The sequence below is a fragment of the Oreochromis aureus genome, linkage group 5 (assembly GCF_013358895.1).
Source record: "Oreochromis aureus strain Israel breed Guangdong linkage group 5, ZZ_aureus, whole genome shotgun sequence".
Lineage (NCBI taxonomy): Eukaryota > Metazoa > Chordata > Actinopteri > Cichliformes > Cichlidae > Oreochromis > Oreochromis aureus.
The window spans coordinates 15,991,488-16,017,136 of NC_052946.1; the positions used below are offsets into that span (position 1 = coordinate 15,991,488).

Here is a 25,649-nt window from a genome sequence, read left to right on the forward strand (position 1 = left end):
CCCTGAGAGACTGAAGAGGTGCTCAACTAACCCATAACATTTCCGATTTAAATCATCATCCATACTGTCCAGCCCATCAATATTCTAAGATAACCCAAGTTCTGCAGTTGTTAAGTGGTCACCGGCCTTTATTTCATTCCACTCTAAACATTTATGCATGTGTGGAAGCCTGCGCATATCCAACAGCACTAGAGAAGAAACAAGGATGCAGAATAGGACATTGTAATAAGTATTTTATTGCATTTTATAATGCCATTGTCAATAATTAGTACAGATTACATGCAACTAGACCTACTGTACAGTTTTTTATTGTCTGCATGGACAGACACAAGAAGATTCAGGTTACAAATACACAGATATATGTGTGTGTTTTTATACAGCATGAAGGAAAGGGCAGTGACTGGCATTACATGGCTACCCGGGGTGGAGGGTCAGAGGTCTGGGCTCCACTGTCTGTCTAAAGCCACCATCCAGTCCCTGTTCCCACCTCTTCCTCGGGTCACACTTTCAAATAACAAGAAACATAAAAAACAAAAAAAAACCCAAAACAAAAACAAAGGATAAAGAGAGGTAAACAGGTAAACTGAACTAAGAAACAATACAAAGAGTCACTGCTGAAAATGTACACACATTCCTAAGGTTTAACCAGAGGAGAGCTGAAGTGGTAGTTCCGTCAGATTCTGGCTGTCTACTTGATAATACCGTCAGGCAAATGCTCCACTTTGAAAGTCCCTTCCCCTTCGTATGACACCTCAGAACTGTCCAATCACACATTACGATTTGATCTCCCCATGTCCTTTGAGCTAGTCACCAGTAAACCGGATGTGGGCTGCTCCTACAACACCATTACGTGGATGTATGCGAGATAACAGCTATCAGTAAAGGTGATCAGTGAAGTCGATGGAGAGTTTTGGAAGTAGCTTGGTCTTTGTTTGGTTAAAGTTGTGGCATTGGTTTGGTTACAGTTTGGTTAGAGTTCAAGAGTTTGGACTAAGCAATGTTTTGCTTGCAATGCCTTTGGTAGTCAGAGGATGAGCTGCATCTCTGAGAGTCATTCCACATTTTGGTATTGAGACTGCGCAAGAGGACGAGTATCAAAAATGCAACAGTGTCAGTCTTTGATCTGCCTCTGTGGGACTGGGAGATGAGGTTTCTGGCTGGTCACCACCTGCCAGGTGTTTGACTCAGTGACACCCCCACGGCACCTGCAGATGATTGACAGCTCTGCGGGTCGGAGTTCAACACAGGAATGACAGGGGTCAGGGGTCAGAGGGAGGGGGTCAAGGGGAGCAGGGACACATATTGGCACCTGAAAGGACCAACAGCAATACCTTTCTAGAGCTCCGCAGTTTTTAAAGCAAGAGAGGGGCTACATATTCTTACATTTTTTTCCTCTTTCTCTTTTTCTTTTCAGAGGTTTTGGTCCTGTCTTTGCGGAAAAAAAAGTCCTTCTGAGGTATCAATACATAATGAAGAAACTTTTTAGTTTGTTTTCCATTTGTTGTTTTTTTTCTTTCCTTAAAAATGCATAAATGCAGTACAGAGACAAAAAAGTATCAAAATAGACCTAGCTAAGATAAATATACAAACAGGTGTTACCTAAACCACTGATCTAACTTTAGTTCTTTTCATTTTTTTCTTTTTTTCAAAGAGATAATACATTTTAAAAAAATCAGCGTCCCAGACGTTTTATGAAGAACCGAAAACAAACAAACCAAAAAAAAAACATTGGAAAAAAACCAAAACTATTAAACCAAGATACCTGCAGCACTTAATATGATAAATACATATACTTCTGCATTAGCAGTACAGTATAGGAATCAGAGCTGAAAGCTTTACAATAGCTAAACAGGTTCAGGAAAAGAAAAAAAAAGGAAAAGAAAGAAATCCCAACAGAGAAAAATCAAAGGACAAAATGGGAAAGAATGCCCTGGAGAGATAAGCCAAGCATCAATATACAAGAATACATCATGTTATGCCAAGGTGGAGAAAGAACAGAAGTGTTACATGGTGACCTGTGAACAATCTACATCTTTATAAAACAGCTTTGTTTACAGGTGTACCTTAAAGCACAAGTCAGAGATCATCTATGTACTGTATGCAGCAGTTCCTCTTAGTTTGGATATTACTAGTAGTGATGTGTTAGTCCTCTCAGTGTCTCTGTGAGTGTTTTGGTGAAAGGGGGTGCTGCAGTGTTGTGGGTCTTTGGATATCTGGATGGTCAGAGCCTCCGTTTGCACTAACCCCTAGCCCTGTTTCTACACTTCTATTATACCCCTGTGTGTGTGCATGTGTGTGTCTATCTGTGTGTGTGGCACTAATATATTCAGCCCATCACTACATCTGACAGCCAGCTCCCTGCAACAACACGCAGCCATTAATGACCAGCTTCTCATTGGCCGAGAGCTGTGCCTGATCATGAATATGCACACGTACAGTCAAAGCACACTGTTGAGAGGCTGCTCACATAGCTCGATGCTAATCGGGTACAGGAGTATGGTCAGTTTGAAACAGCTGATAGAAAACTGTTCATAGATAATGAGCACTTTACAGCACATTTGGAGACGTAGAGAGTGCTTCAGATGTGGTTTAAGGAGAGGTAGTCATTTTTAAATCTATGGAAAGTGAAACGTCTCGATGTTTTATTTTTTTATTTTTTTTGGGCTCAAGCAGATGTATTAGGGAGTCCAGATCACCAAATACTTTTTTTTTGTTGCCACTTTTAAAGTAAGCGTTAAAACAATTTTGGCTTCTTTTTTTTTAAGTCATCATTGAGGAAGAATGGAGAAAACAATATTTAAGAGATTTCAGTCTCCCGTTGGCTATGTGTTGAACTGTTTTGAAAAGGAGGTAGTGTTATTTTTGGTTTTTAATCTCACTTCAAGATTTCTGTCTGCCACTTTGTACTTTGTAAGAAATCAGTCTCTAATGTAACAGGAAACAGTCCTGTGTGAACGCAAACTCGTCGGAAATGTGTTTTTTTTTTCCGTTAAATAACAAAACCCATCTGAAGTGCAAGAGATAGTTTGACAAAATAATAATAATAAAAACAAAACATTAAAATAGGAACCAGTCTTTAAAATTACTTAACGTCCCTTGGTTGTTTTCCTCTTACATTGGTATATTTTTGCTGTTTTTTGTTCCCTCTTTATTGTATAATCAATACATATTTGGAATAACTCCTCCCTGCCCAAAGATATCACTTTTTTTTTTAAAGCAGATTACAGTACACAACTTCTTCCTGTGAATGTTGAACATTTATGTGTAAAGAGCTTTCTCTTATAGATTTAAAACTTCAACAGTATCAATATAAAGTACCTATATAACAGCAGGTGTTTCAAAGATTTTTTTCCATTTCACCTTTTGTTTTAAATCTCAGACAGAAAGGTAACGGTTGTGTTCAAATGCCTCGTGAGTGTTTATTTTATTTTGTATTTTTAGGCCTGCTCACACTGTAGTCGGGCCACTCCCAGGATTGTGTTTGGAACACAATTGAGCCTGAGTATGAGAGAGAGAGAGAGAGAGAGACGGGGCTTCATCTCTAAGTGCTTTTCTCTTTCTTCTGTGTGTCTGAGGAACTGTGCGAGGTTTGTTAATACTAGTTTTTGGCCTCATAAGTAATGTGGGTCATTCCTAACTGTCTCCAAATTGTAGTTTGCTTTACACACTTTGGTTTTTGGAATGGTCAGCACTGTAAGTCAGGTATAATTTTTCAACACAATAGTTATATGAATACAACAATAAGAATTCAAACTCCTGGTTTGTTGACTTTTGGCCAGTTCTTAAAAAAAATTAAATAAAAGAATAAAAAAAAAACAAAGGGAAAAATGAACTACAGGGTTTTTGGTTTTCTACATATTTCTTTGGTTACCTGTAACAAAAATAAAAACGGGAATAGGCAGATAATAGATTAAAAATAAATGTTAAATTTGGTATGGCACTGTAGAGAACAGTAATGCTTTTCTGCTAATGGAAACAAAGAAATCTCACGTGCTATTCCTTTAACATAAACTCACACAGTGAATTGCAGCTAGCTTCTACACAGTAACTATTACAACCACAGAGCTTTGAATCGAAGCTGAGCAGAGTTGCCACATTTGGTGTCCCACAGAAAGAATCCCCCCTTATTTCTTTAACGATTTGGACACAGTTCCAGGCAGAACCTCTGTGGGATGAGGTATTCTCTGACTGCAATAATAATATATCTATATATAGTTTTAAAGCATCATGGATATTTCCCAACTAAATACACAACCAAAAACAAGCGAGTGAGAGATAATTAGAAGAAGAAAAAAAAGATTCAGCTGTTAAATAATCTGTCTGGACAACGGCAACTTTAAGTGCTCTCCCAATTTCTTGCCTGCTACGCTGGGGACAGAAAGGGAAAGGGGCGGGATTAAAGGATCAGGTAAAGTGGGACAATACTGAGCTTTTTTTTGTGTGTTTTTTGTTTTTTGCCAATACTCATTTGGAATGGTGTGAACAACCAGAGTAAACTAAACAACTTACAATACAAAAAACATAAACAGCATCCATAGAAAAGGTACGTCAAAACAGAACGCCACCTTGGAAATATTGATCCTCAAAAATAAACAATGATAACAACAACAAATTTTTAAAAAAAAAGGAAATGACAAAAAGCTACCACACATTTTTTTTTTCTTGTTATATTCCATAATCATGAACAGTTTCATTTTTTTTTAGTCACAATATTCCGGTAGACACTTTCTCCATCGTTTCTTACGGATTCCCCACTTTTTTCCTCACTTTCTCAAATGTGTTCCGTGCTCATCACTCCAACTGCAGATGGAAGAGAGAAGAAGAACAGCACCAAACGGTCCTATTCCTGCAGTCTTCTGGGGGTGGGGATGTGGAATGGGAGAGGATGTAGGAGGGGGCAGGGACGTGTGTTCTTTTTTTTCCCCCACATAGAATCAAAGAGTTTTAAAGAAGTCCCTCACTAAGTGTCTTGCTGCTGGCAGAAGTTTGGGCAGGGACCAGGGCCGCTCACACGCAGATGTGGACGCGGGTGCCTGCTCTGCAGAAGTGTTGGAGTACTGTTGGAGGTAATCTTTGTAAGTATTCTTCCTTCCTCCTCATCGAGAAGCCCAACAGTTTTAGTCTAATCGGATCAAAGGAAATGGAAAAAGCAAGTGATTGGACTCAAAGAGGGCGAAGAAGGAGAGGTATACTGCACAGCCCCTGATGACCGCTCCCATCTATATACACATGATCCTCTGCGTGTGTGTGTGTATGTGTGTGTTCTTTCTAACACACACATCTAGGTGTCCTCTCAACTGACGTAGAGATAAAATGGCTAGCCAGGCAGCCCGAGACAACAGAGAGGAGGGTGTATGCAGGGTGGTGGGCCGAGGAGGAGAGAGAGTGTGTGTGTGTGTGTGTGTGTGTGTGTGTGTGTCTATGTCCACTCCTCTAGAGGTTCTCTACATAGAGGGCAATTTTTCCAGGGAGAATGACAAGACATGGTGTGACAAGTGAATGAGTGTGTGTGCGTGTTTGTGTGAGTGTGTATGCATTAAGTGGTGTTATACCTCTGAGCCAAGTGTTGAGAAAGCAACACATGGAGGTAAAGCAGTGCTCCACAGTCTTATTTTTGTATCTGAAAGTAACGAAGGTCATCTAACCCTGTTGGGGTTTTTTGTTTTTTTTGGAGTTACTCAATGTCGTCCTTAGTTGAATTTTCTTAAAAACAAAAGAACATTCTCTTATTTTTCTCTCTTATCTGTTTTCTCATAAGTGTACTGTTGGTATTTTTTTTCCTCTTCACACAGGCGAGAAGGGCTCGGGGATTGGTCTCAAAAAAGTCCCGTCCCTCCGGCTTGTCTGAGATCTGTCCTACTCCAGCTCCTCTGTGGGAAGATCCTCCTCCAGGTCGCGCTCATCGCTTGGCAATGGCAGGCTGTGTGTGACACCAGCCAGGAGCGATACTGGCCGGCTGTCCTCCTCCACCACTTCAGTGGGCTCTTCCTTCACATGCACTGGGTGGCTGGAAGAGAGAGCGGAAGAACAAATGATCAGGTTCTGTCTTTCACACTTTTTACGTTTTTGTAATGCTGAAAAGAAGAAAAACAAATCTTTAAATATGCCACAAGGATTTCTGTTTCCAGAAGTCTTGCCATGGTTTATGATAGTTTATGGTTGCATTTATACAATTTTATTTAATGAGCTGCAATATTCCTGATACAAAAACTTGCACACATTAACACCAGGAAATGGTATATTTTGTGTTTTTCCAAGCTTGGGTCTGCTGGCTGATGTATCCTGTAAAATGTAACCAGTAGATTAGTTACTTCTGTGATCGAGGCCTCGGGAAATTTGCTTAAATTATAATAGAACTTAAACTCTCCAGTGACACCTGTACCTTTACTTAAAATCTATTTTTTACTTAAACCCAGGGGACAAGGTTCCCTTTAATATTACCACTTTATAAAAAAAATGTATAATTTTAAAATTTAGGCATCTACATAAAGCTCTTCTACACTAAACCAGCCAAAAATATATCTGTGTCGATACGCTTAGCATATGGACATAGTATTATGGGCATCCTGTTTTGCCTGACTGCACCTGCATGTTCTGCAGGTGGGAGTTTACACGTGCGCATTTATGCACCACATACCTGTACTGTTGAGGGCTGAGCGTGGGGCTGCAACTGCCATTGCTGTTGACCTGCTCCACAGTGGAGCTGACATCATCGTGGCCCACATGCAGCATGTTGAGGCTGGGCGCAGACTGAGGGGTCACCAGGGGTGGGCTGTTCAGCAGGGACAGACTGCTTTCTGCCAGAGCCGCCTGGAAACAAGCGAGCTGTGTAGTCACTTTAAATATACAAGTTATCATGTTTGGAGAAAAAAAAATGGTATATATGTGGAGTTATAGAAGAAATGTGACAAATAGAAACATCTCTATTCATATATTTAATCTTCAATGACATTAGAGTGTTTTTATAAACCGAGCTGACGTGGAGGTCTGCCTAAAATATGTAATTGGATGTAAGGAAGATTTTCCTTTCTGTACCTCTTAGAGCGCTTTCATACAGAGTGCCAGTGAGCACGACAAACCACTAGGGGGCACTTACATACAGTGCTTTCCATATCAAGGTCTGTGCTTTTACATTTAAGTCCCTGTCATAAGTGCGTGTGTGTTGACACAAAAGTCTCAGCAGTGTTGTTAAGAGAGACTGAGCTACAACCTCAATCTAAACACACACCGCGCAGCTTCCACATCTGCAGGAGAGAGAATAGAACTAACGAGAGCTGCCTCGGCCGCTATTCTAAATCCAGATGTTTGAAGACACAGGTTGGGGCCCTGCTTGGTATACTTACCCCACCTTCCCCTCTCACCAGAAGAAGGGGACAAAAAAGACAAAAGGAATTCTCAGTGGCTCAGAGGTGGGTTTTCTAGGGCAGGCGATAATTTTATGCAGTAACCTTAATTGACAACTACTTGCTGCTATAAATCATCTCCAAAACTGCACATGCGCATATGTGTGTGTGTGTGTGTGCATTTTTGATTTGTACATCTGCACTAAAACAAGGAGAAGAGGTGGGTCCGGTGTGTGCTTGCATACTTGTGGCGCGCACGCGGTGATGAAGGTGGCGCGTGTGTGAAAAAGCGAGGTGGGAGGTGAGACTGTGTGTTAATGTGGGAGGAAGAGGAGGGGAGGTGGTGTGAACGTCATTAGGGAATTGGCTAATTATAAGAGGGAATTGATATTAGTGTCCTTGATTATGACTGGCTGCTAGGTGTGTGTGTGTGTGAAAGAGAGAGTGAAAGGTGGAGACAGAAAAAGAGATTGAGAGAAGTGGGGTGGTAGGGGGAAGCAGCCTTACCTGGTAGCTGGCATTTAGGGATCCAAAGCCGAGTCCTGAAATCATGTTTTTCACCAGAGTGGGACTTCTACAAATAAAGCACACACACACACACAAACAAGGAGAAAAAGGAGGTTGAGGATCACAGATTGCACACACATGTGAGAAAGATGTCACCTCACCCAAAGCGTTGCAACAGATTCCGCAAATATGTTTGTTACTGAAATATCCACAGACTGTAAACAGATGCTAAAAACGTGCACATGAAAGTGTCTGATATCTGGTGTGCAGGTGTGCGTGCATAATTATCCCTGGATTCTCTGGTGGTTGGAAAGAACATCTGTTTACACGCGCTAACAAGGTTTTTTCCTGTCTTGCATCTCACACAGCTGCTTACTAATGGAGTCGACAAACAGGGAAAAACTCACACACGCACACACACGCACAAACAGTACGTACATTAATGGCCGGCAGCCCCTACTTTGTTTTTACTTGATTCCCGAGTTGGCCTCTCGGTAATAATAGTGGGTCCATTTAAGCAATCATAGTGCCAGCACCGATAAGCTCACACTCACATCAGCCTCAACCGTGCGTCAAGAAAGCAAACGTGCGTGCGCATGTGACAGCGTGTTCACTTGACTCTGTGTATGTGTGTGGTGCTTACCCGGTCATCTTTGGTGGTCTCCTCTTTTGGTATTCAACTTCATCCACAGTCCACACGGCCCCCTTCACATTCTCAACACGAACAAAACACTTGTGCAGACTCAGGTTGTGGCGCACGGCATTCTGAGGAGACGAAGAGTGAAAAGAGCCAAAAAGAGTCACCGAGGATCAATCAGCTACTATTGCATTTTCATTGTTTAATATTTAACTTGATGCTGAGATTTCAGGTTTCATTTTGCTTTAACTTTCCTTGGACTCTTTGCAGAAAAGATTATTCATTTTTTTTAATTTAGCATTAAAATTAGTCGGCCTCCTTTCTTGCCTCATAAATGTTCCAAAACGGATGAAGAACCTCATTTTGCATTAATGCACAGGCTTATTGAAATAACTGTAAAACACTTTCTCAACTTATCCCGCAAAGTGATGAATTTAATAAGTACTACTACTGGTTTAGTAGTACTAATGTTTCCTGATGACTGCTGTTAATTTCATAAAATTTCATCCACGGTCTTCGGTTTTACCTAAAGTGTAATGCAAAAGTTGTAACAGGAAGTGCAAAGTGTAACCACACTTTTCTACCCTTACACCAAGTCTGTCACCCAGTTGGAGGCAAGAACACGAGCTTTCCATCACAAGTTAATAAGTAATGCGACTTTAAGGATAGCAGCCGCAACTTCTTCAGCCATCGCGTTGCACCTCAATGTAACTCCCTGTGCAGCGCTAACACAAGGCAGTGGTTCTCTAGTACTGTTATTTTATCACAGAATGCTTCTAATCAGTCATCATCAGCACACACACTCTCACAGAAACACACACATCCACAAGCTCTCAGACAGCCAAGCAGGCGGGCACACCGCTATCTTCGTCTCAACCCCCCAGGGACAGGCCTCCCTTTTCATCTGCTATTTGTAGTTTGTTCATGCCCAATTTCATTACCAATTTTAATTCGTCTATAATTAAATCCTGCATATTCTCTCTGACACGCTGTTCTAAGCCGAGAGGGAGGGACAGGCCAGGCATGCATCACTCCTTGCCGTAATTACACACGCAGATACACACATGCGCGCGCACACTCACACACATACAAACACACAGACACGTAATTACACAAGCCATAATCAGTGGAGGAACCCTTTCTCTCCCCCGCATCCCCTCAACCCCCGAGCCGTGATGCTAAGTTTTGTAAATGAGTCTGACCCCAATCTCTGCCCGCCACCCTGACAGCGCAAACACACACACAAGCACACAGACACACGCCAGACGCCAGTGCTATTGCAGTGCGATTTGCATTCGTCTCCGTGATGAAAGCCTAATTCTCCCAGTTAAAACATTAGCAGTCATTTACAGTGGGTCACAGCACATGTGCCACTCATCTCCACTCCCTTCGGCTGGGAGAAGTGTGTGTGTGTGTGTAGGGGAGGTTGAAATTTTGGAAGAAAGATCCAATTGTGTACACCACAAATGAAATAAAATAAGCATTTCAGGTTCACAGATGTTAATCTGAGTCCTATTGCTATTATATTGCTAATATTTGAACACTTTGATGTTTCTGACTTGATGCATTCAGGGCCAGCTACCTGCATGTGATGCTACATATAAATAGATGTAGTGAACAAACAAGCAAGTGCCAGTAGAGCCTCTAATTTGGCCCTGATTGCATTTCTTCAACATAAATTTCATTTTTTAAATTCTCCTTTAATGATTAAAGAAAATCACCTACAAAAAAAGAAGATTATTACTATGAGAATCTACATTAAAAAAATAACAGACCCGAGCCCATCTTGCAGCACCTTGAAATAACACTTAGCACTCATTTCCTCTCTTCTCTCAATCATCTTTTTCTTTCTCTCTCCCATCTCTTCTTCATTTTCTGCCCCTCTCTTTCTCTGATCAATGACTTCCACTCCCTGACACCGCTGCTCTGCTCATGAAATATAACGGCTTATTAAAGGACATATATCTCTACGGCCCCATTTGACTCACTGGGCTGCTATATAAATACATAAGGCCATGCCGAGCTATATTTAAAGGTCTTCTAGGCCAGCGGCACAGGAAGCAGACGCCAGACATTAATAGTTAAAATTCATAAAAGTCAGATGAGGAGGTAAAGATATTCCTGGCTAGCCCGTGTTAACCATCTGCACAACTCTTCCTCTGTCGTCATCTCATCCTTCCTTCCTTGGTTTGGGCTATTAGAAGAAGGCCGTGGTCGCCCCCTTCTCACTCTTTCGCTCTTTCCCTCACTTTCCCTCTTTCTGACACCCAAATTAGTGTGAGGTTTCAGTAAAAATGGGTCACCTACAATGGTGAGATCAGGCCAGGTGTGTCTGTGTGTGTGTATTAGAGAGAAGGATGAAGAGGGAGAAATGGGCAATACAGTGTGCGATCATGAGCAGTGTGTGTTAGCTCTGTATGTGTTTCTCTGTAATGAGGCTGCATAACGGCTAGAAGTGTCTTTGCTTGACTAAGTGGGGTCGACACTCCATGTGCCGCGTTGCAGGTGAGAAAATTGTTTAGTCCTAAGAAGGAGAGAGAGGGAGAGATAAAGAAAGAGGAATGGAAAGCGTGAAAGAAGGAGAGCAGAGGAAAAGTGTCTCACAAAGGACAGAAACAGCCAATAACTGTCAAATCAGTGATATCGGTGGGTGCTGAGCAAAGTCAGCCTAAGAATCTGCGTATGCAGGGGTGCTCAGACTGTGACTGTTATTGTACTCGTATCACTACGTAAGTGTTCAGGTTAGGCCTTTAAACTGACACAGTTGTCTGCAAAGTACAGTCATTTTTTTCAGTGTTTCAAATACATCTAATAAGTTTGCATCTGCTTGGGTTAGGGGCTCCAGCAGAGAGCACAGACCAAATTTATGTGTGCAATAATCAGCTTTAAACCCAGCCCAGTTGTTGTTTTAGCCAAAATATTATGCTGAATTCCAGACTTTCATTTTCTAGATATGGCCCAGCTTGTTTTGCTCTATCATCTAAACAGCTCCAAACTACTTTGTTAATTGGCCCATTTTACTGCTCTCATTTATTTTAGATTCACTGAATACCGTGTTGTACCAAAACCAGAGATTAGTATGACTGGAATACGGAGGGGATTCAAAAGCCATGCAAAAGGGAGAGTGTGAAGCAGTGCAAAGACGCATGCGGTGTGCCTTTACCTTCCACGTGGCTGTGTTTCTCCTGAAATAGGCAAACTTTCGTGTAAACCAATTGTAAATCTCGTTGAGAGTCAACTGTCTGTCTGGGGACTCCAAAATGGCCTAAAAGAAAGGACAAATGGAACAAAAAGGTTAGAGGAGGACACAGACGGAGAGATGCTGATAAGAATCATTAGAGAAACTCACATGACGTATAAGAGAGGCGTAGGTAAAGGGAGGCCTGACATCAGCATTCTTGTAGAACTCACAGTTCTGGGCGAGCTCTGAAAGACAGAAGACATTTCAAATGAGCCCATGTGAGCTTATGCAGAGTCTCTGAACTAATAAGACTAACACTATAATATTTTTCAGGTACAAGAAATTAATGAGATGCTAGGAAATGCCCTCTTTTTTCAGCTTTGGTAAAATAAAATGCAAAAATATAAAAATGTAAAGCAGCAGTCAACACCTCAGGTCTTTCTGGACTCCAGAAAGACTATGTTGCATCACTAACAAGTAATGGTATTCTCAGTAAAGTACTGTGAGCATCAGGCAATGGTGGAGATGGATATTTCAGTCTACCTGAGGCGATCGGGGTGCAGTACTTGTCGGAGTTGCGCCTGCGTATGGGCCCAACAGCGTGCGTGTGTGAGTGGGAGTGTGTGTGCAGGCTGGAGGAGCTGATGACTGAAGGCCCCTGGCGCAGTGGGGTGATGGGGGTGGCAGCCGAAGTGGGGGGGTGGGGAAGACCCTCTGGGTAGGCCTCGCTGTCCCGCTTTAAGAGAGAGCCGCTGGAAGCCAGGTTCAGCTAGAAAACGATACACACAGAATGGGCAAATTGTTTCAAAGCACAAAAAAAGAGAAAAAGATCTCATTGTAATGTCCTTTCCATGAAGACTGTTGTTTAGGTTGGGCTTATAAAACTTCATTGTCTAACTTTATTGTTTATGTACTTAGTGTGTTGAACTTTTTAGTTCTGGAACATCAAATAGGTTTTCTATTTAATTAAGGCGGACCTTATGTTTACCTTAACCCTTTGTCATCTGTTAAGGTCTGCAGCTGTTTACAAAGAAAAATTATCTAGATAAAATCACGGCAAGGAGGAGGAGGTGAAAAGACACCTCACCTCAGGCATTTCACCCAGAAAATTCATAATGTTTCAGCTCAGAAGCGGAATACTCCATCATTAAGTTCCCCTGCTATGCTGTACATAGAGGACAGGAATGCAAACACACATCGGCAGGCCCACTTCCTTCCTGATGACTGAAAATTGTACCAACCATTAATTTGACATTATTTAACCTATCATAATAGGCTGCTTTATTCAGGAGGCACTACTAATGTTAACTCACATGAAAAAAAAGGCCTTCAACACTCCCTGTGAAAATGTGGCCCTATCATTTGTGCAGAACCACACACACTCATACACACTTGAGCGCTCCACACACATACACATGCTTATACACACACTGCACTGGCTGCAATTAACCCTGAGCTTACAAAAACAAAACCACACGACAGCATGTTTTTAAGAAGGGAACACACACATGCGCTTTGCGGTGGCGAAGTCTTCACGGACCAATTCGGCCCAATTAGGCAGAGCCTTGCACAGATACACACTTGAACGCATACACACACACACACAGAACCACTACATCCAGTCTCTCTGGGAGAGCTGTTGTAAGGCTGCTAGTTTAGGACTAATTAAAACCACTAAGTGTGTGTGCGTGTGTGTGTTGTCTAGATGTATGCAAAATGTGTTGAATCGCCTCCTCTTTACTCTGCCCCCTCTCTGTACCATTTAAGCTGACTGGAGAGGGCGGGGCTGTTTAACAGGTACTTCATTAAAGCTGCAACCCTGCCCCATCACCACGGCAACAGTCGAACACTGTTAATTGAGGCCAAGCTTTGTTTCCATTCCTGATGCTCCTCCTCTGCCCCTCCTTCTCCAATCCCTGACCCTGAGGCTCTTCTCCAGTGGTGACAGAACACGCCTCTTCCTGATTTCCCATTAGATGAAAATGGCAGCTGATCCCCCTGCGATCAACACATCATCCAGGCAGGCGCACAAGTACGCGCGAGCACACGCGCACACACATTGCCACTCGGCTGCACCCATTTATATCCTCAAATTAAGACACTCTACCTCTAATTGACAATTAATTTCAACATCTTCATATTTTAATAAGACTCCTCGTCAATCTGAATAATGAAATATTCATTAGATACCTAATAACAACCTCGCCAACCAGTGTGGACACACACAGACGCACGCGCCATGTCAAATTTCTATCCTGTGTTGTTGGCACACACTGACAATATTGTGAGAGGCTGTTTTAACTGCTCTCTCTCACAGACAGGCTGGGAAATCTTAATTCTCGAATGCAGGATTTGTTTAGAAAAATGAAAGTAAACTCTGACACAGTTTGAATGTGGGGATTTGTTGCAATCTCTAACTTTGCATGTGGAATTAAAACATTGTGAAAGCCTGCTCTTCTGGGAAATTCGATGCACTGTATCATTGCAAGTTAAAGACAGAGAAAAGGAGAGTGAGGAAAGCATGGAGTGATGAAAAAAAGTGTGGAAATGTGTAGCAAAATATAAGGAAAAGTAAAAAGCAGGCCTTTATGATTCATGAAAAACACATTAACGCTCATTGGTCAATAGGGGGCGTCGATACCAAACTGAACAGTAACAGAGGAAGGTTACTGTACCCAGAAGGGTAGAAATAAAGAAAGTGAGCTATTAAAAGAAGATTGTGGTTGAATAAGAAGGAAGAGCGTTAGGTTTGGGGTCAGATGTCATGTCACTGGACTTTGGGTGTGTACTCACAGGTTGGTTAAAAGGCTTTGGCTCTGAGGGGCGCATATGCAGGTGGGTCATCATGGCCTGGAGTCGCTCGCTCTCTTTCGCCAGCTGAAAGACACGAGCGTGGACAGGATTACTTTGATATACATTTAATTTCATCACCTTTCATTTATAGTGTCGTACTGGCACATCCTACAATTACAAAACAGGTCAGGCACCAAGAAGAACATGAGCGTGGGCCACCTCAGGACCAGGCACCCTCTCAGACGCTCACACGAGTCTGCAGACACAACTGTCCTCATTTGACTTTGATAACCGCTGTTTAAAGGGTGATGTTACAGCCTGAGCTGAATCCTGTGTGTGTGTGTTTGCGCAGGAGTAGCAGCGTACACAAGTGTCGCCTCTAGAAAAACAAAAAAAACGGATCCACGCTAAGGCGAATGCGGCGATGTGTGTCCGAGTGCAAATATGAGAAATTTAAAACACGCTTCCCGCATGTGTGTGTGCCGTGTGCGCGTGTGTGCACGCGAGGGGCAGAGCGGTGGGATGCCGATGAAGTGACATGTCAAAGGAGAGAGAGACGGCTGTCCTGATGTGATGTGACACCAGCTGCCTCTCTGTCACTTTGTGTTCCCTGGTGGTGGCTTCAGGGGCTGAGCTAAACGCTGTTTACCACTACTGCCAAACACAAAAGCTAACCCTAATTCTGGACCCCCCCACCCTACCTACCCCCACTGGACACACACAAACACGCACAGGGACGTGGCCGCTGTGTTCAGTAAACCGAATGTCCCGATGCGCGCCAAAAGACTCGTCTTTGTATTTGAACTTTGTTTGGAACTTTCTCACATTCGGCGCCGTTTAAGAACAGCATTTCACTTCTCGTTATTTTGCTTCTGCCGGACCATTCAGATGTTTCAAGAGGGTTTGCGTGCATGAACCACTCTGAGAACAAGAGACTCCTTGCAGCCTGGCCCTCCACTCTCTAGCTTCTGTCTCACTCTCTCTTTTCTTTTCCTTTTTCTTTTCTCTTCCCTCCCTCCTCCCCTCCTCTCAGCCTCACTCTCTCTTGCTGGTGACCAGAGAAGCTTTATAATTGGAGCAGCAATGGCAGCTTCCCTGCTGACTGCTCCTTTTAAATTACAAGCTCCACTGCTCTCCATAAACTCTGCCCTGCCTCAGACGAGTTGCGGCCATTGACAGGCTGAAACAGTCTCCATGACTTTGTTTGTGAGCAAATGAAAATGAGGTGTGCTTGCTCGTGTGCGTGAGACCCACCTGTATCTCCAGCTGCTGAACCACCTGCATCTGGACTCGGCACTGAGCAGTGCTGCGGTCATCTAGGGCATGCTCGTTGTTCAAGTGCCTAGAGGGGATGAGAGAGTATCAGTACTTTACTCATTTTCTGGGAAGTGATTTGATATCTGCTTGCAAATAAAAAAAAATATTTTAAAAAAGCTCCAAGATGAAAGAGCTGCTAGTCCCCACTCAATTAAGATTTTTAAGTCAATAGGATTATTGTTGAATCAGCTCGCAGGTCCTGGATGATGAAGTAACAAAACTCGGCTCTTTTACATTTATTTAAACTGAGATCTAAGCTGCTTCAGTGCTAGAAAAATAAATCACAATCTTGGAAGTTTATTTTGTCTACTGAAGGACGCGGCAGCTGTATTTTGTGTGTGTGTGTGTGTGTGTGTGTGCGCGTGTATACTTCATTGGTGCTTAGTGAACCATGATCCAAGACAACCACCTGGATATGAGCTCATGTGTTATTGCACAAAGCCTTATCTTAAGACTTTCTGTTAAACTCCTCTCCACTTATTAACGCTGGTGTGCATCTGTGTGGTGTGTGTGTGTGTGTGTCGGAATGGTGGCGCTATTTGTTTCCTCAAATGTGGGAGGACCTGGGACCTTCTGATCTTTCCCAGATCACCCCTCCCTGTCTCCCTTCCACCTTCCCTTTCTCTCTCTCTGTCTTTGCACTGTCATCGCCAAGGTTATTCACAGGTTGCTGCTGTGTGTGCATGAGATTGCGCAGTCATATATATGTCGTCGTGTGAGGGTAGTTAAGCCAGGCTGACTCATTAGATGTCCTGCTGTGTTAACTTTTAATGTTCATCAAGTCACTTGCTTGTTGTGAAAGTGCGGAAAAGTGCGGAAATGCGCGTTTGCACGGCACGTACGGCATTGTGCGTGTGCGAGTCTAGCAGAAAGTAGAAAGTTGGGCAACATCAGGCGAAGACTAGAAATGAAAGAAAAACAATGATGTCATGGCGGGGCTAATCTAGGCAGATAGATGGCTCAACACAAGTGCACGATAATAATAACAAAAACATGATCTCACCCCTCTCACTCGCTCTCTCTCTCCCTCTCCGTCACTTATACTTTTGTCGACTCTCCCCTTCCCACTCCTCTTCCCCCGCAACTCCCCAAATGCCTATGATTCACACTCATTCCAACCAAATCTGCCCCCCAAACCCTCCCCTCTCTCTATAGCTGGGCCATAAACAGTAGCGGGTTTTTTTTTTTTTCTCGATGTGTCCCGACAATGAGGCTCTGTTTACTCCTCTGAGTGCAGGCAGACAAGGCTTTAACCCACATTACACCCAGCTCCACCAGCCACAGCCAGAGTATTATACCAGAGGACAGGGAGGAGGAGGGAGGGAGGGAAGGTGGGCAGAGACAAGAGGAGAGAAGAAAGACTTGAAATAGTGAAGTGTCTCCTTCCTCTGTTCTTCTGCTCTACCCTTTTCCCTCCTGGGGCGATGACTAAGGCTCGCTGGAAGGGAGCGCACGGTTAGACTGATGGCACTGTGTGTCGCTGCCTCTATTTTTTCATCTTCCTCTCTCTCGCTCTCTCTCTTACATACACACACAAACACTCTCTTTCACTCTCCTTCCATCTGCCCTGGGGCTACGTGAAATGAGACACCAAACAACAGCTTTCCTCTCCAAACTTTCCCAGCCTGCCTGCAAGCTTTGATCTGACTGTCCGATGCCATCACAATCACTATTCACAGTTCTGTGATGGTGTGTGTGCGTGTGTGTACGAATACGTATTTCATCACCCAGGCTTATTAATATCTCCACTGTCCAAATAGCTAAGAGTTCCACATAGATAATGAGTGTGAGTTTGTTTAAGGCTTCATTAGAGGCTTGTGAAGCCTTCATTATCAGCCACGGTGCCATGGGGAAGTCCACGGTGCTATGCGCGACAGGAGGTGGTAGGAGAATGTCAAGGCCGGATACTGCATCAGCATCGCACAGTGAATCCAAACTGGTAAATAATAGAGGGAGGAGTGAAAGTTAAGTAGAAGGACGCAGAGCAAAAGAAGAGAGAGAGAGGTTTCTTGCTCTCACAGAGACCAAAAATCATAAAAGCCTACCAAATTAAAGAATGGCTTAGAGACCAATATTTTTAAAGCATCAGTGATAATTCTACATAGCTAGACCAGTTGTCTGCCTCTACTCAAGCAACAATGCGATGTATAAAAATGCATGTGCAAACATGGAATTATGGAGATGGAGGATTCTGTTCTTCAATGAAGACAAAGACTCAGAGAAAACCAAAGTGAATCAGTGAATCTGTGTACCAACGTGTGTTTGTACACGTATGCATGCATGTGCCTGGGAGCTAATGTGATGCTAACGTATTGCAACCAATAGATTAGTCAGGAAACGCAAAAGTGAAGTGATGTGTACGACTGGTATTTACATTATTAGCTTTTCTTTGTTTTGCCTCACCTTTAGTTCATACAGGTAATCTAAATCAGACATTGTGAGTCTTTATTGGCTTAAATGGTCATGAACTTCATTTAAAAAAAAAAGGGTTGTTTTGTCCCGGTGCTAAAAAAAAGAAAGAAGTTTTAATGTTTGAATCAAACCTGAATTTTGGTCGAGGATTGCAGAAATATTGAACATTTACAGTTTTACAGTCTCATTGCCATTTGAAACTGTAAATAATGCAAATTAATTATTGAACAGACTTTGATTATCTTTAACTGTGTGATTTCTTTTTAACAGAGAATTTGAACCCATCTAGAAATATTACAATTATGACCTCTTCAAGGGAAATATATGCATGTCCCTATAACAAACTCTTTAACAGCTGTAAAGGGGATAGAAATGGAAAATGAACAATAACAGAAGTGGGGTCAAAACAGAACCTTTTCCACTTTGACTTTTCTTCTAGTTGCACTATTAAATATATACTAGGCATGTGATGTAAGTGGCAATCATAGTACAGCTCAGATTACCTTAATTTAAAAAAAACAAAAACCAGACAGATACGTCAATCAAATGTAGTGTAGGGTTGTCTGATTTTACGCTGTGGGCCACTAAGCCCAATTTGATCTTAAATTGGCCAGACTCCACTTTCTGTCAGTGTAAAGAAGTTAAAGTAAACATTTAATCCCTGAGATCCCTTAATAAAAGAAAAATAACTACTTTTAAAAGTGTGTCTCAAAAGAAATTTGATATTTTTCTATTGCATTCTCAGTGGAACACCCCCCACCACCGCGCCATATATTTCTTTAGAAGTTTTCTGTCATTTAATCTTTTGTCAGTTACTTATTTGCTTTGGTGTAGTATGACTGGCCATGAGGGAGGTCCTAATAAGTAAGAAAATCTTTAAAACTTATGAAGATACAGTTAAAATTCCAAATTTCCTGCCCTCCTTCACTTGTTCTAAAGTCATTCATTGAGCCCAATTTGAATCTTTGCTGGGCCAATTCTGGCCCCCAGGCCTTCTGTTTGAAACCCCTAATGTAGCGCAAATATCTTTATTCATTTTTCTGAGTGCTTATTTTTTCACTGGCTGGTGACTTACTTGATGAACTGTCCCATGTCCTCACACAGTGCTTCACAGCCAGGCCACTTACACTCTCCATGGCCATAGAGGGGATGGGAGCCAGTGTGCTCCTCATGACTGTGGAGAGAAAGACACACACAAACAGAGACAACAGTGACATTATATATTTGTTATCCACATGAAACCGTAGATAAAGTCAAAGTAAGTGCTTAGAATATTAAGAAAAAAAGCATTAACATGTCACACTTTCACATACATACACATGCAAAAAAAAAAAGAAGCAAAAACAAAGAAAACAAAAACTGTGTAGCAGCAACAGCAGCAGCAATACAGCCATCTGAGTTTGGTTAGCAGTCATTAGTACAGTTCATGAAGCCAAGTGCAGAGACAGGAGGAATAGAGCAGAGTGGGGTCAGTCACAGAAGCCAGGCAAACAGGGGAATTGGTCCAGCAACCTCACATTCTGGAGTCCGTGACCTGTCTTTCTGTTCCTGGCGTGTGCTTTGCATGTGTGTGTTGGTTTTGGTGTATGTTCTAATGTTTCAGGAGCTGACACAGAGCCGGCACGGGACCAACCAGCCATGACTGATTGGTGGCGGTTGCCGTCATGTGCTGGTTGTTCTTTTGTGGTGAGTCTATGTGTGTGTTTTTTGAGTGCGTATCTCTTCATATTTATGACCGTGTGTGTATTTATATGTGTGTGTGATGATGAAAGACTAGGCCAGGTTTGGTTTGGACCCAGGGTAAAATAACTGTATCCGTGCATGTGTGTGTGGCAGGTCCAGTAGCAGATGTGGTTCAGATTTGGACCTCTGCCGGCGACTGCTGTCTCCACATATATTTACATGACTGTGTATGTGCGTGTTTGTATGAGTGTGTGCGTGTGCATGTGCGAGTGCGTGCGAGTGTGTACGTGTGTGTGTGCGTGGACTGGAATGGGGATTCTCCCAAATCAACATCATAAGGTTGTCTAACAAAAACCATTTGTCTTGCAGATGGAAACATGTCTCTCTCCCTCTCTTTGCTTTTCACCTCTTCCTGATCATATGTGCAGGCTGAGGTTGGAGTGTATGTTGTGTGTATGTGTGTTGGCTGTGGTTGAGTCAACTCAGAAGCAGCTCAGACAGCAGACATGACAAACTGCTGGCAACCGCATTCTCCTCCACATCAGCCATGCATTAGCTTAGCAGGCTAATGCTATCCCCTTTGTGATCTTCTAAGCCAACTCTGTCGGAGTACTGCCAGCACACTGTAGTTTCAGCATGACCATGTGTGATATATTTGATTAACTAATAGAACCTCTCTTAATTAACACTTGTCCAGCCACCCTGACCCCCCTGTGAAATGAGGTCAGAAGTCAGGATCAACAATGCCACTGGTACAAGCAGTAAATCAGTGCTGAAGGACACTTCAAACCACCCTCCTCTAGTGTATCTTCTTGTCTTAGACTTGCCCACTTGTGTCTGTGTGTGTACGTGTGTGTACGTGTATGTGCTACTCACTGGCTGCTGGGGGGTTGGCTGCCTTTGGAGTAAAGAGGGACATGGTCATCTCCGCTGTCTGCCTTGGTGAAGGAGGATATCCACTCAAACAGTCTGGCTCTTAAAGACGGAGACAAGCCCATGAGCAGCCAACACAGCCATGGGACAACACAGCCCTTACACAGTGTGTGTTAGTGCATCCCCCCAGCACATGCATCCCTGGAAATGATCGCGCCCGACTGCGGAATTTATCTATGGAGTAAATTTGCCTGTCCGCTACTTCCTGCTACTACCCCTCTCCCGAATCCACTATCGTCTCGTCTTCTTTCCTAACTTTGCGTCCGCACCATACTGACATGTGGCTGACACACCTCCTATCAAATGAGCTGAGCGATGTTTACGCCACGCTGATGTGTGATATGCTGAATGTGCATGTTTTGTACCTGTGTTTTCTGCGTGTCCAAAAGAAGGTTCAAATTTAAGAAAAAAAAATGACACCGTGAAAACAACTAATTAAGAGAGACCAGAAGAGAGTCACACAGAGAACAGACTGTGATGGCCACATTACCTGTGGCTATCATCAGGAAGTCATACTTGTTTCCACATCACTGTACCTGTCTCTCTTTGGGGTGTGGCTCTGTCCATTGGGGAGGCTGTGCAGTGGAAGGTGAGCACTGGCAGCTTTGGGGAAGGCTGAGGTAGAATTGGAGCTGTTGGTGCTCAAGTCGAGGCCCTCGGCCTGTTTTAGGGCCTCCTCGCTGCTCGGCACCCCCGACACATCCTTCCACAGTTGCTGTAGGTCTGACGGACACATCGCTGCAGGCAAGGACACAGATTTAACTTAGCAACTGGTCTCACTTAACCCGTCCATCAACTTCACATGTTCATGCACAAATGTGATGATAGGATATTTAAGATAAGCTGATTCTAATAAATAGAAGAAGAAATACGGTTAACTATAAACCAGATAATTGTACCGACATGCAGAGACACACAGAGAAGCAGCGATAGCTGAAACTAATCTTAAATTATAGCAGACATAAAACACACACGTGCTACTTTAACCGTCCCTGTGTTTAAGAGCGGTTCAGAGTGGAAAACAGAACATCTTAAAAACGGACCTTTTTATTGTCCCCCCAGAAAGCCAGTATTCTTAATTAAGTAGCTAAACTTTGTTGCAACTGCTACTGTCCAGCAGCTCCACTGCTCCCGTTGCCACCACTATTTGTGTGAAATGGGTGGGTGCACACTTTGAGCTTTCGAGTCATAGCTTTGTTATTTCTGCTCCAATTTCACAGCGAGAGAGACGCCTAAAACGCCACAGCCCACTCCAGTGGATCTTGTAGCATGCACACACGCGGATACACACACACACACATCGACACAAACTCATACGGAGACTTTGCAGCAATCCAAATATTATGTCTGCTTTGTCTGCATTCTTCTGCGGTCCCGCCAAAACAAAAGTTCTCACTCTGGAAGAATGAGGTGCCGTGTGCGTCGATGTCTTTGTATGGGTACGCACATATATGTATTATCCGGACAGCTCCACACAAAAAGCGTGGACGTGCTCACAGAGCGAAAGTGTGAGGTAGGTGAAGACCGCTATAGAAAGCGGCTCACAGCACAATCCAGTCACAAAATCGGAATTTGAGAGGAAAATGTAGGCGATTTCTTGGCAAAAGTCTGTAGTTTATTGATGAGCGACAGGGAAAAAAGGAAAGTTAAAAAAAACAAACATGAAATGAGGTGAAAACTGCTGTCGTGATTTCCTCCAGCTAGAGTTTAAAGATGCGAAATATTTGAGCAGATCAGAGTGCTCCTGCTAAAAGTTTCTGCCAAACGTGCGTGCCCATATTTGGTCATGAGGTTCATTTTTCTTTCACATTAATAACCGTGGACAAACACATGCTGGGAAGTTCTAAAATTAAACTGGGCGAATTCAAAATAACTGATTTGTCTGAAAGTTTCAAAGGCTGTTGAAACGGTTCCCTGCACACCCGTACTGTTTGATCTGTCTTTTTGCAGTTAAAATTTATTTAGTGCTCTTTCTTCTTCTTCTTCTTTTTTTTCCTTTTTGGCATGAACTTATTAGGCTTTGTCATAAGGCAGTTACGAGAGGTCTACGCAGCACCTCCATCCTACTGCGGTCAGAGAAATAAACTGAAACCAAAGCAGGACCCCTAATGCCACCACCTACACAATGAACACAACAGCCCTTTGAGGCGGGGCAATAGTGTGTGCATTTGTGTGTAAAGGTGCGAGTGTTTATGCTCGAGTGTTTGTGTGTTTGCGTGGCATGGCTGGTCAGAGGAATGCTTCTGGCTCACGCCTGGCTGAGCCGTCACAATGGACCAGCTCTTTCACACTGCAGGGAAATTCCAGTCTGATACGGAAGGAGAAAGAAAGAAAAAAGGAGATGCCAAAGCCAAATGTTTGAAACTGTCTGAAAAATTACACTACTAACAGAAATGTAGCCCCTGTCTTTTTCATTTGCACTTAGTAAGTATCCATTGGCTTTTTCCACTCTGTGTAAACTGGCATATCTATTTGTCCTCACCTCACACAAACAAACACCCTGTCCTCTAGCACATAAAGCACACATGTATACACACGCTTTTTGAGCAATTTGTCCAGTATTAAATTGATTTGAATTTCACTTTTGATTAGGTAAACACAGTTTCTTTGTTGTATGTGAGTGTGTGCGTGTGAGACTGCATGTGACTGTGCATGAGAGAAAACGAGAGATCAGGGATCAGACAGCCAGAGGGAAGGAAATCGGTCTGTTTGGTCAACTCAGTCAGCGCTTTAGCAATGTTACGGCCACTTTAGAGCCTCTAAAGCATTCTCCGTGAGTGAGATAGTGTGTATGTGTGTGTCGAGGGCTGCTGTGCTAAGAGCACGGAAAACAAATGGATACAGATACACACACACAGGACACATATACTCAGGGCGGGCCAGTCACCAGTCAACATTTATCATTCTAAAACTCTGCTGACAAAATGAAGGGACTGTGGGAGAAGTTACACGTAAGAATACACACAAAAAAACAAGATCCAGTGGGCACAGCAATAGCAAAACGATGATGTTCTTGTATCTGGCTAATCTCAAGTACACACACATGCGTGCAAACATTCACCCAAGCACATGCACACATTTCTCTAAGCAGGGGGGCTTAGTGGCATATTTTACCTATTATCCAAATGAGTACTTTCCACAAACCCACCAATCACGTTTCCTTTTATCTTTTATAGGCTGATTAACTTAACGGGCTTCACAGGCAGCACTGGGTACAGGCCCGCCTGTGTGTACGCCCATGTGTGCGCACACGCTTGTTAAGATGTGTCCGTGTCACCCGAGTGCTACAGGGTTATAGTATTTTCATGAACGTGTGTGCGTGTGCATATACCTTGCTGCAGAGTCTGCATGGCGGCGGTGGGCTGCAGTGGAACCAGGCCCTGTCTCTGGAGGTTGAGGATGTGCTGCTGCTGAAGCTGCTGCATCTGGATCAGCTGCTGCTGGAAGGCCAGCTGCTTACTGCCTAACTGCTGTAAGCCACAAGATAAAAAGGCAGAAGGTAAAGTAGTTAGGAAACTCGGTGCTCAGTGTAACTAAGTTGGTGAAGAAGTTTATTCATTCTTATTTTATGTTGTCTCAGTTTTTTTATGATCCATATGGAAAGAAGTCACGCCAGCCAAAATTGCCTTATACACTGTCATACTGTAAATGTACTGTGAGCTCTACTAGACAAAAATCTGCTTGTAACTATAATTTACATAAAAAAATACAAATTTGTAAAGGTATCACTCTCAAAATGAGTTTTTAAACTATGCTGAAAAGCCAAAAATGTAGTTAAATGAGTTCATTTGGTATACATATCCTATTCCAACATTCAGGTAAGATAAGATATTTAAAATCACCACACAGAATAAATAAAAGCATGAAGCCAGTAACCCATAAGGGATGCCAAGCTGTGAAGACCCGGAGGATAGAGAAGAGGTGAAATGTTTGAGGGGAGAGTGCAGGAGACTGCATGTCATTTAGCAATAATGTTAGTGTGTGTTATGGTGATAAATGTCCCCTTACCTCCTCTCCCAGTTTGGAGCAGACCTATGTTGCAACCCCTGAGAGAGATGGACTTTATCTCCCACAGATAAGTAGTGGAGAAAAAATAAATAAATACAACTCCTCATTGTGTGAGAATGTATGTGTGTGAAAGTGTGTGTGAAAAAGAGTGGCAGTCTGGACCTCTTTGAACAGTGAAGAACTCACAGGAAGGGCAAACAGGTCATTTCCTTTCAGACTTGGTGTCTGGGGAGAAGTAGTGTGCTGGCGGTGTGTGGAGTCTGACAGGGAAGTATATGCATGTGTGTGCGTGTGGCCAGGGGAGCATAGGGGAGTAGTTACAATTACCCCCGACATTGATTACATTGATTTAAAAAAAAAGGAGGAAATACCTCTTTCAGTGTAATGCTCGATGAAACTGTATCATATGATGTGGTGAACATCAGAGGCCCGGCTTGACAAACACCACTTGTAAGTGACGTTTAGACACAGATGGTGTCATATCTCACAAATGGCTGCTGTTCTCATGTGTTCAAATGTGTCACTTAGCATGAAAGGGAAATTATTTCATCTTTCAAATCCCTGTGTGCATGTTCAGCAAAATCCGCCACTGATTCCAACTAATTAATGTAAGTACATAGTACTGCATTCTAAGGGAATAAATCTATGAAAAACAAAAAATACCCAATCAAAAAACAAATGGAGACCTGAGAAACATATTGATGCTAATTGTGTCTGATTTTTGTGTGTGTGCGTTTAAGTCTGTTTATTTGGTAACTACAGACACAAATATAAGTAGTTCAAGGTATTTGTTACCACAGCTGCCTACACCTTATTTTCTGCTACACCTTCCTCA

The 25,649-nt window shown here is 42.9% G+C and overlaps 1 protein-coding gene across 2 annotated transcripts in view; it reads right to left on the bottom strand.

The window, feature by feature from the left end:
* Nucleotides 1-213: 213 nt before the first annotated feature.
* The window catches only part of foxp4 (forkhead box P4), a 91,972-nt gene continuing 66,536 nt past the window's right edge, over nt 214-25,649 (bottom strand). Inside the window, exons 6-18 of one of the 2 annotated variants that reach the window (XM_039612174.1) lie at nt 24,138-24,273; nt 21,343-21,544; nt 20,750-20,848; nt 19,266-19,364; nt 15,716-15,803; nt 14,462-14,545; nt 12,212-12,437; nt 11,837-11,913; nt 11,651-11,752; nt 8,494-8,615; nt 7,851-7,917; nt 6,638-6,810; nt 214-6,007 (exon numbers count right to left, since the gene is read on the bottom strand). In XM_039612174.1, coding sequence (XP_039468108.1) covers nt 5,857-6,007; nt 6,638-6,810; nt 7,851-7,917; nt 8,494-8,615; nt 11,651-11,752; nt 11,837-11,913; nt 12,212-12,437; nt 14,462-14,545; nt 15,716-15,803; nt 19,266-19,364; nt 20,750-20,848; nt 21,343-21,544; nt 24,138-24,273 — 1,626 coding nt within the window. In that variant the 3' untranslated portion in view covers nt 214-5,856. Of the gene's footprint in view, nt 6,008-6,637; nt 6,811-7,850; nt 7,918-8,493; nt 8,616-11,650; nt 11,753-11,836; nt 11,914-12,211; nt 12,438-14,461; nt 14,546-15,715; nt 15,804-19,265; nt 19,365-20,749; nt 20,849-21,342; nt 21,545-24,137; nt 24,277-25,649 lie in introns of both variants that reach the window. The other variant, XM_039612173.1, reaches the window with a different exon arrangement.